The 14,690-nt window shown below is 36.6% G+C and overlaps 2 protein-coding genes and 1 long non-coding RNA gene across 3 annotated transcripts; 1 reads left to right on the top strand and 2 right to left on the bottom strand.

Annotated features, from left to right (window-relative positions):
* Nucleotides 1-302: 302 nt before the first annotated feature.
* Nucleotides 303-6,338, bottom strand: Nup133 (nuclear pore complex protein Nup133). The gene is made up of 4 exons (XM_085487600.1): nucleotides 5,874-6,338; nucleotides 5,331-5,670; nucleotides 1,917-4,755; nucleotides 303-1,278 (listed from the first exon to the last, which is right to left on the bottom strand). Exons 1-4 carry the CDS (start codon nucleotides 5,966-5,968, stop codon nucleotides 1,145-1,147), a joined length of 3,408 nt encoding a protein of 1,135 aa, XP_085343726.1. The 5' UTR covers nucleotides 5,969-6,338; the 3' UTR covers nucleotides 303-1,144.
* Nucleotides 6,339-8,792: 2,454 nt separating this feature from the next.
* On the bottom strand, nucleotides 8,793-12,943 carry LOC114939099 (uncharacterized). Its single transcript, XM_029313336.2, is given in 4 exon segments — nucleotides 8,793-8,947; nucleotides 9,317-9,694; nucleotides 9,696-10,751; nucleotides 12,848-12,943. Coding segments are annotated over 2 exon segments (1,419 nt in total). The 5' UTR covers nucleotides 10,749-10,751; nucleotides 12,848-12,943; the 3' UTR covers nucleotides 8,793-8,947; nucleotides 9,317-9,328.
* A 305-nt stretch (nucleotides 12,944-13,248) lies between these two features.
* On the top strand, nucleotides 13,249-13,919 carry LOC146720949 (uncharacterized). Its single transcript, XR_014925839.1, has 2 exons — nucleotides 13,249-13,581; nucleotides 13,727-13,919. It is a non-coding gene; the product is annotated as an uncharacterized LOC146720949 (long non-coding RNA).
* Nucleotides 13,920-14,690: the final 771 nt, after the last annotated feature.

Below are 14,690 nucleotides of genomic sequence, written 5' to 3'. Positions count from 1 at the left end.
TACATGTATAAATGTGTATAATTGATAATTTTAAATGCATCAATACACATGTGCCTTGCATCATTTTCATATATAATATAAAATGCCACTTTTTAATATAAACGTGCAGGTAAAATTCTTCATTTTCTCTTAGAATAAAGTCTTTTCTTTATATTATGTATATATTTAATTACATTTTCATTTATATTTTACCGCATTTTACATTTCAGAAATGGAATGGAAATATTGCTAAATCAAGCAAGAATGTAAAATATACATTATGAAAATTTTTCTTAAAAAAATTTATTCATTTTATTTATTTATAAACCTATTTATATTTTATTTACAAACTAAGTCTTTAACATGTAAGAGAATTTGTTCATAATAAACTTAAAGTATCTAATTATATTGTGCATTTCATAGATGCAACATTTTATAATGTCAATTTGATATATACATATATATATATATATATATATATATGTGCAGGGTGTCCGAGAATTCGCGACCCACTTTTCATGGTCAGACAGAGCATGTTAAACTGAATAAGAAAAGTCCCGTATCATTTTGCGATGTTCGCAATAATTATTGAATTATTTATTAAAATATCTAAGCGAATAAGTGGAAAGCATCTGATCGAGAGGCGGCGTCATGCAGCGAACGGCGAGCAATGTAGCGGCGCCGAAAAGTAAGATGATACGTTTGATACTCAACGACATATAACAAATAAGCCATCCGGCATGCCCACCAAGTCCGGCCTACCCACTTTCCATCCGCTCATTCGCTTAGATGTTTTAATAAATAACTCAATAATTATTGAGAATTTAGTAAAAAGATTGTTCTATTCAATTTAACGTGCTCTACCTGGCCACGAAAGGTGGTCCGCGAATTATCGGACACCCTGTGTATGTATATATGTGTATGTATATATATATATATATATATATATATATATATATATATATATATCTAGTTTTATATATATATATATATATATATAAAACTAGATATAAAAATAATTGACATTATAATATAAATAACTATAAATGAATTTAATGTGAGAAAAGCTAAAATATATCACATAATACTGCCGCTTCGCTATTCAACATCGTTACTTTGTTATACAAAATACAAATTATTATCCTCATGAATAGCTTTTCCTCATTTAATAATTTCGATAAGCGTACTCGTATATCAATTTTATAAGAAACTGAAAGTTGTTCGAGGTAGCGAGTTCTCCAAGCTCCGATTCTTTCAGAAGCATGTCGATGCATGGTAGAAATTCATCCGCTTTTCCACCTGTAAAAGCAAAAATACGCAATATGAAATATATAGGATGTCCCATTTTAAATAATATTCTAAAATATATTAAAAAAACGTCGCATTTTATTATTAGAAAAAAATGTTTCGAACAAAAGTTATTTGATTTTGAGGAGGAAAAAAGTTGACGTTACTGATTTTTCCTGAAGGACGATTTTCAAGGTCATTTATATTTTTTTAAATAAAACTAATTTTTTATATATATAAATCGACCTCGCAGTATTCACTGTAAAAATTTATAAGGGTAAGATGGCCAAAAAATGAGAATAGATTTTTATATTTTTTAATATAATTTACATAAATTATGAAATATATCATAAAATATTCATTTTTCGACGATCTTACTTCAATATTTTCATGCACAAAATAATGAGAAGAATTAATTGATATAAAGAAAATACATAATTGTTTATAAAAAAAAGATTCCATTTAAAAAAACAAAAGACCTTTAAATGATCTTGAAAATCGCCCTTTAGAAAAAAGCCAGTAAGGCCAACTTCTTTCCCCTCAAAACCAATCAACTTGTATACAAAACATTTTTTTTCTGAAACGCGACATTTTTTTATAAAACATCTCTTCTGAATATTTCAAGAATATTTCCATATCATCGCGCTCACCCATGAAATACGTAAGATCCATCAGTTTGAAGAAAAGCGTTTCTTGCACCTGTTGCTCGGGATTATTCTCTATGGTGTCCCACTGATTTCGCCGAGCGGCGCGCGCCCAGATTTGCAATCTTAAGGACAATCTATCCTCCTCATTTTCCACGTAGTCGAGCAAGTCCAAAGCCTTCTTGAAATCGTACTCGTTGGCTATAGCGTTGTCGCTCGAAGTGTACAGCATAATCAGTTCCCTGGGTGCGAGCACCCGCAGATTCTTGATGTCGTAACCGTACATGGCGAGTACCTGCGCCGGCAGATCCTCCTGGTAAGCCACGAGAGTCAGCTCGTTATTGATGGTCCTCGTGCATTCCGCTACCTTGTCTTCCAGCTCATCCGACGCGAGCAGAGCCAGCTTGGCCAGCGACAGCATCGACTTCTTACGTACTATCAGCTCGTACTCCTGAGCCGCCAGGACCAGAAGTGTATTCGCGGCCAGCTGCAGTTCGTCGGTCAACGCCGCTTGTACCCAGGACAAGGTGGGATGTTCCGACAGCTTCTCGGTCAGTTCCGCAGTCCCACCGCGTCTGCATCTCTCGATCAGCTGTCCCTGACGTCCGTTCTTTATGTACCAAGAGAACAGGAAACCGGCGAAGTCCTGAGCCGCGAATTTCTCCACGTAGCCGTCGAGCCGATTCTTGTTGCCGGTCAACTCGCAGATCTGCACGAGCGAGGGAAAGTCGCAGTATTTCTCGGCCAGCATCGCGGCGTTGTCGTACTGCTCCTCCTTGATCAGCGGCTGTATAAGATTAGCGCGTTCCGCCTCGTACTGCTTCAAGAGCACCTCGAACTTCTCCGTACCGCGAATGCTCTCCAAATGACATTTCTTCCCGTCCAGGATCAGGTCGATCAAGCTGACCAGTTGCTCGTACAGTTCGTTCTTGATGGCGGAATCGCCGGTGCCGGTTATGCCGTACTTAAGAGTGATACCCTGCATCGTGTTAAGACAATTTCTCAAGCCATCCTTGCCCGGCGCCGCCGTCCAAGGTAGATACTCGGTCTCGTTGGAGAACTTCGCGGGAACGAAGCGCTCGGCGTTATACTGACGATATTTCACCACCTCGTACAGTACAGTCAACAGGATAGTGTTGATCTGGACGATGTACTGCCCGACTTGTTGCAGGGGTCTCTCGGATTGCGCGATCTCGCACGCGTTCTCCACCAAAGTCAGCAGGAACAGGTGTACCGTGCTCACTTCGCGGTAGAAGATATCCCGCGCCGTGAGCTCGTCGGATAAACGGGCTTCCTTCTGCTTCAATGTCTGATCCATGACCGGGTCTATGACCTCGGGGTATCTGTTTTGTAAATTGTACAAGGTCAACGCCGCGACCACCTTCTCCGAGTATTCGCCGAGCACGTAAGAGGTGGACATGATAGTCCCTCTGCAGGTGACCGCGCAGAACTTGCTCCACAAGTTGCACTTCTTCAGGAACATGTCGAAGAGATCCAACGCGTCCTGCTTACCCTCCAGTTGATGAGGTATCTGCATAGAGGTGATCGCGTTAATCGTCACAGACAGATCCCTGTGATTCGTCCATCTCGGATCGTTCGCCGGATAATCGTCGATCAGATCCCTCGCGACCTTGAGAACGAGGGTGTCAAGGGTGGGATCGACGTCCATCACCGGGTCCTCTTGCAAAGAGAAGAGCTGAGACAGAATCTCATTGCACTGTACTTTATTCTGGCGCAGACTCAGAAGGAACGCGGCACGCAGCTGCATAGTCGCATCAGAGCTGCAGTACATATCTTGAAGTTCGTCATTGCTTATGAGAGTAGAGAAGTTCTGCGCCGTATGATGCGTCTGATTCACCTTGTAACTATAATCCATACTCATGGTAGTACTGGCGTCCGCATAACTAAAATCCTGCATCGCAAAGTCCACCGGGACGATGGAGACGAGGCCGACGCTCTTTGTAAACAGCACCGGAGTCGCCGAGCAAATCGCGCCACCTAATATACTGTCCTCGCCTCCTCTCACCAGATCGATCTTATCCTGCTCGATCTCGGACGCGGTGTTGATGACGAGTACGTTGTGCTGGTTGTATATAATTGCCTCCCAGCCACATAGCACAAAGTGATAGGACATCAGCGTAAACTCTATATCGTTGTGATAGAACAATAACGGATCTATCTTGATCGGTATGAACCATTTGAATGAATGCGACAGCGTCGTGTCGACCAAAGGTAACAATCCAAGAGCAAATTGAATGACGAATGTGTCGGCAAAAGCTGCCATTAAAAGGACTATTCCTTCGTCGCACGTTTGCATATCGATGAACCACGTGTCCATACTTTGAGGGCTGGATTCCCAAATCTTTCTCTGGAACGCCTGTTGAACGATGTGAGTGATGTCTTCGTCGAACTCCATCTTTTCCTGCTCGTTGGGAGAAAAGAACCAATATTGCAAAGAAGATCCAGCGAGGATAAGGACTCTGGAGCCTCCCTCGCTTAGCGACGTGCAGGTGACCTTCACCAATTTTGTTTCTGCAACGGGTGATTGTGGCATCGCGCCAAAGATAAGGGAGGTCATTCTACGACCTATGCCACCGAACCATCCTTGGCTTGTTCGAAGTACCTGGCAGGTGATATTGTTCTTTCCATTACTATACTGCGGCTGTAATAACGCCACTGTACACGTGGTCGTGGCCAGAATACACCCATGACCTGGTACATGTATAAGACAACCCACTTCTTGTCCTGCGAGCTCAGCACTGGTCTCTACGGAAGATCCTTCGTGTGCTATACTAGCCCAGAAACGTACCACTCCTTCTGGAGAGACTGCCATGCAGCTAGGTACCTATTAAATGAAAATATAACATATATAGGGTGTCCTATTTTAACTTAGACACTTAAATATCTTGAAAAATATGAAGTATACGGAAAAACGTTTTGAACAAAAGTTGTTCGATTCAAAGGAGAACATAAGATAGTTCCATTGATTTGACCTTGAATATTCATTTGAAGCTCACGTGAAAGTCACTTTCAATTTCTTTATCATAAACCCCCATTTTTTATTGCATATTCTTGTACTTATTTCAAGAGCTTTCCAAAACACTATAATAAAGTATTTGTTCATGGAGTACTTTTTTATAATTTGAATATAACAATTTTTTGACATAAAACGTAAAATATCTTATATCTCCCTTCGAATCAGACTTTTGTTCGAAACGTTTTTCTGTATACTTTTCGAGATATTTGAGTGTAAGTTAAAATAAGACACCCTGTATATAATATTTTTTACAAAACTTTTGTGTCCTCTTTTCATTACTTAATTATCTTATTCCAAAATATATCATTATATTAAGAATACATAAGAATATAGATTCCAAGACTTAACAGCTCTCTTGCAAGGGTTTACTTTTTGTCAAGTACCTGTTGATTAGAAGGTACCCAAACTGCGATACAATTCGCTTTATGTGCCAAATCACTTTGAGGCAACAACAGTTCACGACACTGTGTTTTGAAGGTTCTTCTCTGCTTAGGATCATGAATATTGACTTTGCATTGCCATACAAGTAGTTTGCGACCATACACCAGCCAAGCCCAACCATCTTCGGACACATTAACACTGACAGTTGTGTTCCGATCCACAAATGTTAATGCCTCAGTAACTAAAACTGGCAGTGGAGAGCCAAAACTTTCTACTGTATGACTCTGTGTTCTGCATATTACTTGTATAGACTGATTTGTACGCCCTGATACACTTGTGGAACTAAAATCAATTAGAATTATATGAATAACTAGTATTAATTATATATATATAAGAAGTTTAATTTCACATATATCAATAAAATTTAAATTTTAAAAATATTAAATGTTTTTTCTCTAAAATTTTTTATTTATTATTCTTACATATAATAAAAACACATAATGTTCATATAATTATATACTATAGTATCATACTAAAAAACTTACGAACTGTTTTTCTTCAATGAATGAACCATCGAAATTCGTTTTCTAGGAGAGGATATCATCCTTCCTAATGAACTTCCTACACTGGTACGATCCATTTATTTAAGCTCGAGCTAATTATAATTAATTTTAACTTTACTTTAAAGATCAGCAAGACTCTTCTCTTCCTCTTCGTCGCTTTGAATGGCACCGGGTATTCGAGGTTAGGATCAGCAGATCTCCGACCTCTTGTGAAAAGCCGGTAAATAACGAATTAAGCGGAGAGCACACACTTTTGCATAGGCGCATAAGCGTAAACATGAGAATCTTGATTGGTCTATAAACGCATATATGCATAAGAAATTTAACCAATCGAATTTCTTACACGCAGTTTTCATTGACGCTAGAAACCAGCATCAAACGGAGATCACGTGACTAAATTGTCGCTTGTCTAATGGAGGGAGAAGTAGTGGCAAAATATGCGCGTCGTGAACCGTCGATAAAATTGAGAATATAATGGCTTACAGGCAGAAATATCGTGCATGGATAACAGAACGTGCAAGGCAGGTGAATAATGTTCAAAAAGAACAACTCTTTCTTCTTCTTCGTTCATTTTTAATTACAATTATTATTGAATTTGCGGCACGCTGAAAAAATTGAAACGGTCTGAACTTTATTCCCCACTATATTTTCTTAACGCCGAATCTAGAGAAAATCTAGTAATTTTAATTTGACGCTGGTTTCTAGCGTCCATGAAATTGCACCTTTATGCATATGCTTATGCGCTTATGCAAGAGTGTGTGCTCCCCGCTTTAGAATTTCGAAAACTTCGAACATAATTCATATAAATGTATTAAAAATTTTTATATTTATGTATATGTATATTTGTTGTATTTGTCTTTATTTTAAAATGGTTATATTATTTTCAAGGTTGGGTATAATAATTATGGTTAATTAATTAAAAATTAAAATATCTTAATATATCGCTAGTAGAATATAATTAAAAAATCAATTTTTAATCATCCAAAACTAGCCAAAATTTTGTTTATTAAATATTACAACGTTTTGATTATATGGTTGTGGTTCTTTTCAAATAAACTGAAATAAATACAATTAATACATATAACTATCGATTATTTAAATAAAAAACGTCGTAATATTTATTAATAAATAAACAACATTTTAGCTAGTTTTGGTCGATTAATTAAAAATCCTTTAATTAATTAAAATTTAAGTTATATTTAAGTCCGTGATTATGAGAGAAAAATAATATTTATTGTATTTAAAAAAAATCAATTTTTATAACTTTATGATGGAATAATTATTTGTAAGTTCAACTGTAAGGCCGGATCTACAATAGGTGTAGTAAGCTCTAAGCTTTAAGAAATTTACCAATCACAGTCAAGAATGAGGGGAATAATCGACTGTGATTGATCAATTTCTTAAGGCTTAAAGTTTATTACATTTATTGTAGACCCGGCCTAAGCCCTGGTCTACAATAGATGATTTAAGCCTTAAGAAATTGACCATTAACACATCCTAAAGATATCCAGAGGACATCCGAAATCTTCAGAATGTATTCAGGATGCTCCCCGAATATTCCCGAAATACATGTAATGTTAAAGAATTGACTAATCACAGTCGAGTATTCTCCTTATACTTAATTGTGATTGGTCGGACTTAAATTACCTATTAGACCGAGTCCACAATAGGTGATTTAAGCTTTAAGCCTTAAGAAATTGACTAATCACAGTTGATATTTTTTTCATATTCGAGTCGAGTATTTTCCTCATATTCGAGTCAAGTATTTTCCTCATACTTGATTGTAATTAGTCAATTTCTTAAGGCCAAGTTCACAACAGATGATTTAAGTAAGCTTAAGACCGGATCCATAATAAATGATTGAAGCCTTAGGCCGGATCTACAATAGATGTAGTAAGCTCTAAGCCTTAAGAAATTGATCAATCACAGTCAATTACTCCCCTCATTCTTGACTGTGATTAGTGAATTTTTTAAAGCTTAGAGTTTACTACATCTGTTGTAGATCCGGCCTTAAGGTCGAGTTGACAATAAATTATTTAAGTCCTAAACTTGAAAAATTGACCAATCACAGTCAAGTACGAAGAAAATAACTCGACTGTAAGGCCGGATCTACAATAGATATAGTAAACTCTAAGGCCTGGTCTACAATAATAAGTCGTATGTCGCAGTGGGATGTTGGAACGTAAGCAATGGTCCAATGAAGAAATTTTGTTTTCCAAAAAGAAATGTTCTCATTGGACCATCGCTTACGTTCCGACATCCGACTGCGACATACGACATATAAGCGGGGAGCACACACTTTTGCATAAGCGCATAAGCGTAAGCATAAGAATCTTGATTGGTCTATAAACGTATGCACAAGAAATTCAACCAATCGAATTTCTTATGCATATGCTTATGCGCTTATGCAAGAGTGTGTGCTCCCCGCTTTAGGGTGCATTCGTTTATGCAGCGATTAGCGCATCCACTGCGTCTATTATCTGCGAGTCACGTGACATCATTTATCGAACGATCACCTGCGTGAATTGACTGCTCAGATTGTAATTGGAGTGCGTAAATAAAGAAATTTTAAATAAATATGAATTATTATTTGAATAAATATAATAAAATTTTTAAATAGGCTGAAGGTTCTGACATATGACGTGTGCACATATAACATTTTCAGACAGTGATGACGGTAGGATTGAAATGTTACTGAATGTAGACTTCTCAGATTTTTCCAAACTAACTGGGGACGAAGTAGCTTGATAGCTAGGAATGACTGTAACAGAATTGCATCTTTATACAAAGCACATTTTTTTTTAACAGATTACTTTAAGGGGGGAGTCTGATTTAGGAGCCCAAGAAAAAGCGTTTTTTCAGCAATTTTTTTGAAAGGGAAGGAAATGATTACTGTAAGCGTAAGTTTGAGAACATATTGTACTGTATTTTAGCTTTAAAAAACAATTTTTGTTATTAAAAAGATATTAAAATTCCTCAAGTTATGATAATTTTGCCCGAGCGCCTGGAGTCTGCACTTGCTAATCGGTGCCGGTGATGGAGGTCGTGCGGTGCGTCTGAAACAGTCGAGACAAAATTTTTTTTAATTTTTATAAGTTTCTTTTCTATATGAACTAAGAAAATACCAAAGAAGTTGTCAAATTCCAAATTTTTTCGAAGTTTAAAGAAAAAATTCACTTTTTTGAAAAAAAAAATTCACTTTAAGTTGCAAAAAAAGTAGTTTAAATAATACTTTTGTCCAACTTTTTTAGTTCAAATAGAAGATAATTTAATACTGAAGCTAGATCACTTTGATTTTTTTCGATCGGACGTATATTCTTTTTGCTATCGCCGGCACCGTTTTCTACAAATCGTAAAAATAAAAACTCGAGAAAACGCGCTTTAAAGTTTTCGGTCCCAAAAAATATAAGTTTTTGGGTACTTACAGTAATTAGAGGTTACTCAGCTATCCCTGGGCCATACAGTAGTCCTTCCTCTTCTTCAAAAAACTCGTTCTGATTCAGGGTTTCCAATCTTCGGGCTGTACGAGTCTCCTTGGTAGAAACTGATGCGCGCCGGTTCTCCCGCGTTATGCGCTCGGCATCGACGGCGTCAGCAAAATTTTTGCATCGCTGACCGATGATGATATCAAGCAGCTGCATAGTGGAGAGTACAGCAAAGTAGCCCTCGTTGAAAATGCCTGCAGCTATATATGCTGCAATTTCGACGATTTTATGGCCGGAATTCAGATGTTTCGGACTTAGGCGCCACACAAGCGAATTGAACGATTCGTTGGAATTTTGAGTGTGGCCGCCTAAGCACCGCAGTCATTAAATCGTCATTAGAGAGCTCTTCGTAAATCGGACGAATGTGGTTCTCCACGGTTTCATCGATTAATCTCGTCGGATGTTTATAAGATGCAAGACTATTCGCCGCTTGAGCCTTGCGCCATTCACACCAACTCTCGGCGCCTTCTGGACAATTTTCATGCTGAGGATTTTTATCCGTGGAACAGTAGTGATCTAATGTCGCTATAATAGCTTTCTTCATGCCTTCCACTGAATCAATATTTCGGCGAATTGCCAGACCGTAGTATATTGTCAATTTCTTGATTACGCTCTCCGTTAGCCGCTTCTTTCCTCCGAGTTTCTCGGTTTTTCTTTTATTTCGTAAACGAGTACACATGCGCTTTTGCACGTGTCCAACACACTCATTTTTAGTCACTGTGCACTCGTCCCCGTAAGGATTGCTATTTAAGATACTAGTAGAAGTTTTCGAGTCGCCATCGCCGATATAATTAGTATACATAACTCCGAATTTCTCGACGGATCTGGAAAATATCTCCATTATGGAATCCACCTCCATCTTCCCTGCCGAACCTGCATGATTTGAGGAGCATGAGTCTTTATGATTCTCATACCACTCCTCAAATGCGTCTTCGTCCAAAGTATTTTTACTCATGGCACACGAATGACAATATCCACTTTTTACAATGAGATCGATTACTTTGCCACTGTAGTATCCGATGAGCGTTGTTACACCGTACAAGGAAGTATAACCGCGCTTTTTCCACGATCCATCGCCCGAAACCTTCAAATGATTCGCAGGTCTTTCATGTTCAACGTTTCTTTCTTTTTCTTCCTTGACGGCTTTTTCGCAGGTGCTCTCAAACATTGTCTTCGACGCTGCGTACAAATGCTCAACGATATTTTGGTAAGTAGATTTTGCTAAACCTGCAGAAATATCCATAAGGCCGCAGAATACGTTTATCCCTTCTCGTGCGATACCAAGAAGCCTCATAACAAAAACAATTCGTCTGTTGATTTCGTAGCCGGTATTTATCAATGGTCCTGACTGGATTTCGCGTCGACCACACATACACTGGACAATAATTTTAAATAAATAATAATCCTTAAGGTTGCCAGTAATAATTAATAAAAAACCACTCCTCAACGTTTAAAGTCGACCAGACTGGCGATAATTTATTATAAATAATTATTTGAAATACAACGTTTCGGCTGTCATTGCAGCCCTTTTCAAGTACATCTATAAAAAGTTCAATCAAAATAATTATAATTTAATACACTTATTCGCAACAAATAATTATACATTTAAAAACAAAAATGTGTTACATACCAAATTTAAAACAGTAAATCAACTTCTATGCAAACAACCGACAATGTTAACGCTTGTTTTGATAAACAATGCAAGACTGACAGAAGTAAGCACATAATAAATAGATGTTAACTGTTCGCAAGAATCTTAGTCACTAAGCGTTAAGAAAATAGAGACGAAACTAAATGTGTCTTTCGTAATTTAAATCGTCATAATAAAGTCAAATAAATAAAAATAAATAAATAGGTGGATATAAAAATAAAAATAAAAGTAAAAATAAAAACGACTTAAATAACGTCAAGAACACGATCGTAAATCCCACTAAAATTCTCCGTATCTTTCTGTAAATTAATACTTTTTCCTTGTTTTTTTATGTAAAACATTTCTGCAATTTCTCTTTTTCTTGTTTGTTTTTCTTCAGTGCAGAATCACCGGAGAATCCCAACGGAACTCATGATCGTTGCAAGTCCGATGCAAACTAACGACAGAATGCAATGTCTTGTCTTTTTTTATGTTATTTCTATGTTCTTTAATGCGCGTTTCTAAATATCTCTTTGTCTGTCCAATATAAGCCGAATCGCAATTCGCACATTCAATTTTATAAACCACATCAGTTCTTTTTAAGTTTTCGATCCCATCTTTACCTCTTTATAAACAAAAACATTAATAAAAGACTTCGAGCGATTAAATTTGGCGGTAATCTTAACTCGCCCAATCGAAATAAATTTGATACGCAAAATTGCATTGTGTTACCTTATATTAAAGATCTGAGCGAGAATATTACGCGTTGCATTAATAAAAGTGGAATTGATGCTTTATATACTGTCCCAAAAAAATTGGACACATTGATAAAAAGAGGTAAAGATGGGATCGAAAACTTAAAAAGAACTGATGTGGTTTATAAAATTGAATGTGCGAATTGCGATTCGGCTTATATTGGACAGACAAAGAGACATTTAGAAACGCGCATTAAAGAACATAGAAATAACATAAAAAAAGACAAGACATTGCATTCTGTCGTTAGTTTGCATCGGACTTGCAACGATCATGAGTTCCGTTGGGATTCTCCGGTGATTCTGCATGAAGAAAAACAAACAAGAAAAAGAGAAATTGCAGAAATGTTTTACATAAAAAAACAAGGAAAAAGTATTAATTTACAGAAAGATACGGAGAATTTTAGTGGGATTTACGATCGTGTTCTTGACGTTATTTAAGTCGTTTTTATTTTTACTTTTATTTTTATTTTTATATCCACCTATTTATTTATTTTTATTTATTTGACTTTATTATGACGATTTAAATTACGAAAGACACATTTAGTTTCGTCTCTATTTTCTTAACGCTTAGTGACTAAGATTCTTGCGAACAGTTAACATCTATTTATTATGTGCTTACTTCTGTCAGTCTTGCATTGTTCATCAAAACAAGCGTTAACATTGTCGGTTGTTTGCATAGAAGTTGATTTACTGTTTTAAATTTGGTATGTAACACATTTTTGTTTTTAAATGTATAATTATTTGTTGCGAATAAGTGTATTAAATTATAATTATTTTGATTGAACTTTTTATAGATGTACTTGAAAAGGGCTGCAATGACAGCCGAAACGTTGTATTTCAAATAATTATTTATAATAAATTATCGCCAGTCTGGTCGACTTTAAACGTTGAGGAATGGTTTTTTAATAATTTTAAATCCTAGGCCTCGATGCCCGCTTTCTTGAAACGTTAGTTTTTGCTTGCACGATCGGCAAATTGCGATTTCCGAAATGGCGAGAAACACAGATATAAATTCAATAATGCGGTAGCAGTGCGCAGAATGAATAATGACGTCATCGCAGCTTGCTATCGTTAACTTCTGCTTACTGCGGCTCGTGTCTAAGTCTCCGTCGTCCGATGAAACACTTGCAAAACGATTGCCGTGAAATTTCCGCTTTCGCGAGCAAAGCATCCTGAGCAGGACCTCCGAGATGGCTGCGCAGATAGGCAGCAGCTTTGTTTAAACGAACAACAAACTGCGCTGCAGTCGGTTGCGCAGGTGGAGTAAACGAACGACATCTACGGCATTCTGCGGCAGTCACTGCATAAACGAATGCACCCATAGCGTTTTCGAGTGAAGCAGTTTTTGAGCGATTCGGGGTCGATTAATGACGTCATTGACCAATCACAGCTATTTATTCTTCAGAGAAATGGCTGTGATTGGTTAATGACGTCATTAATCGACCCCGGATCGCTCAAAAACTGCTTCACTCGAAAACGCTATGGGTGCATTCGTTTATGCAGTGACTGCCGCAGAATGCCGCAAATGTCGTTCGTTTACTCCACCTGCGCAACCGACTGCAGCGCAGTTTGTTGTTCGTTTAAGCAGAGCTGCTGCCTATCTGCGCAGCCATCTCGGAGGTCCTGCTTAGGATGCTTTGCTCGCAGTACTGCGGACTACTGCGTAAACGAATGTAGTCTTCTCCATTGTTAAGCCAATTGAACTTGGAAACGTTGCCTGAAAATTATTTCAATTATGAGTTATGTTATAAAAGTTCAGAACAAAGAAGGTGGAGAATAACTCCTCCAAATAGATCCTACAAAACTAAAAGTAATGCAAGGTAAGTAATACAATAAAATTATGAAGTCTGTTAATTTATATTTACGATCCAATTAACTTAAAAATGCACTTTTATCAAGAATATAAATTTAAAGTAATCTGTTTAAAAAAAATGTGCTTTGTATAAAGATGCAATTCTGTTACAGTCATTCCTAGCTATCAAGCTACTTCGTCCCCAGTAAGTTTGGAAAAATCTGAGAAGTCTACATTCAGCAACATTTCAATCCTACCGTCATCAATGTCTAAAAATGTTATGTGCACACGTCATATGTCAGAACCTTCAACCTATTTAAAAATTTTATTATATTTATTCAAATAATAATTCATATTTAATATAAATATGATGGTTTCTAAATCGGCCTAAGAGCCATAGCACGAAAAATTACGAAAATTAATTATTCGGAACTGTATCTCTTGGTACGAGATTACTAAAGTTCCATATATTAATTAACCTTGAACTTACATATGGAGAAATAGGCGCAAAAAATATAGGTCCGAAAAGTCGCTGAAGCGGGAATCGAACCCGCGTCTTTCACTTTCCGGGCGACTACTCTTACCACTAAGCTATTCAGACTCTTTCGATCCTATATTTTTCATTTGACTTTTTAGTAGATGTTAGTAAATAACGCCGTGATTAGGCCAGGCGTGAATAAACTCAGAAATAAATATTTTTTATCGGCTCTCAATATAAACAATATAAATATGATGGTTTCTAAATCGACCTAAAAGCCATATAGCACGAAAAATTACAAAAATTAATTATTCGGAACTGTATATCTTGGTACGAGATTACTAAATATAAGAGTTTTAACAAGGCTCTGTAATATAAATATAAATTTAACGTATAAGACGGGCAACAAGAGCCAAATCGCGGATGACAATGCGTTGTTCTAAACAAACTAAATTTTTTTGGGGGCCGCAATTAAATTTAAAAAGCAACAAATTTCCCTTTTTTTTTCCCCTTTTTTAAAATTTTAAAATTTAAAAAAATTTTTAAATTTTTAAATTTTTTTAGGGGATTTTAATAAAATTTTTTTACTTTTTTGGGGAATTAAATTTTTTTAATTTTTTTTAAAAATAATTTTTTTAAAAACCCTAAAAAAAAAATTT

This window comes from Nylanderia fulva, unplaced genomic scaffold (assembly GCF_048542155.1).
Source record: "Nylanderia fulva isolate GAGA-0341 unplaced genomic scaffold, ASM4854215v1 Scaffold58, whole genome shotgun sequence".
Classification (NCBI taxonomy): Eukaryota; Metazoa; Arthropoda; class Insecta; order Hymenoptera; family Formicidae; genus Nylanderia; species Nylanderia fulva.
Note: the sequence above shows the minus strand (reverse complement) of the source record. Positions and strands in the feature narration are given on the sequence as shown.

Coding starts and splice junctions, on each gene's coding strand:
- Nup133 (XM_085487600.1), bottom strand. CDS start 5,968: ATGGATCGTACCAGTGTAGGAAGTTCATTAGGAAGGATGATATCCTCT. Junction 5,671..5,873: donor TCATTGAAGAAAAACAGTTC/GTAAGTTTTTTA, acceptor AATTGATTTTAG/TTCCACAAGTGTATCAGGGC. Junction 4,756..5,330: donor GGGTACCTTCTAATCAACAG/GTACTTGACAAA, acceptor TTCATTTAATAG/GTACCTAGCTGCATGGCAGT.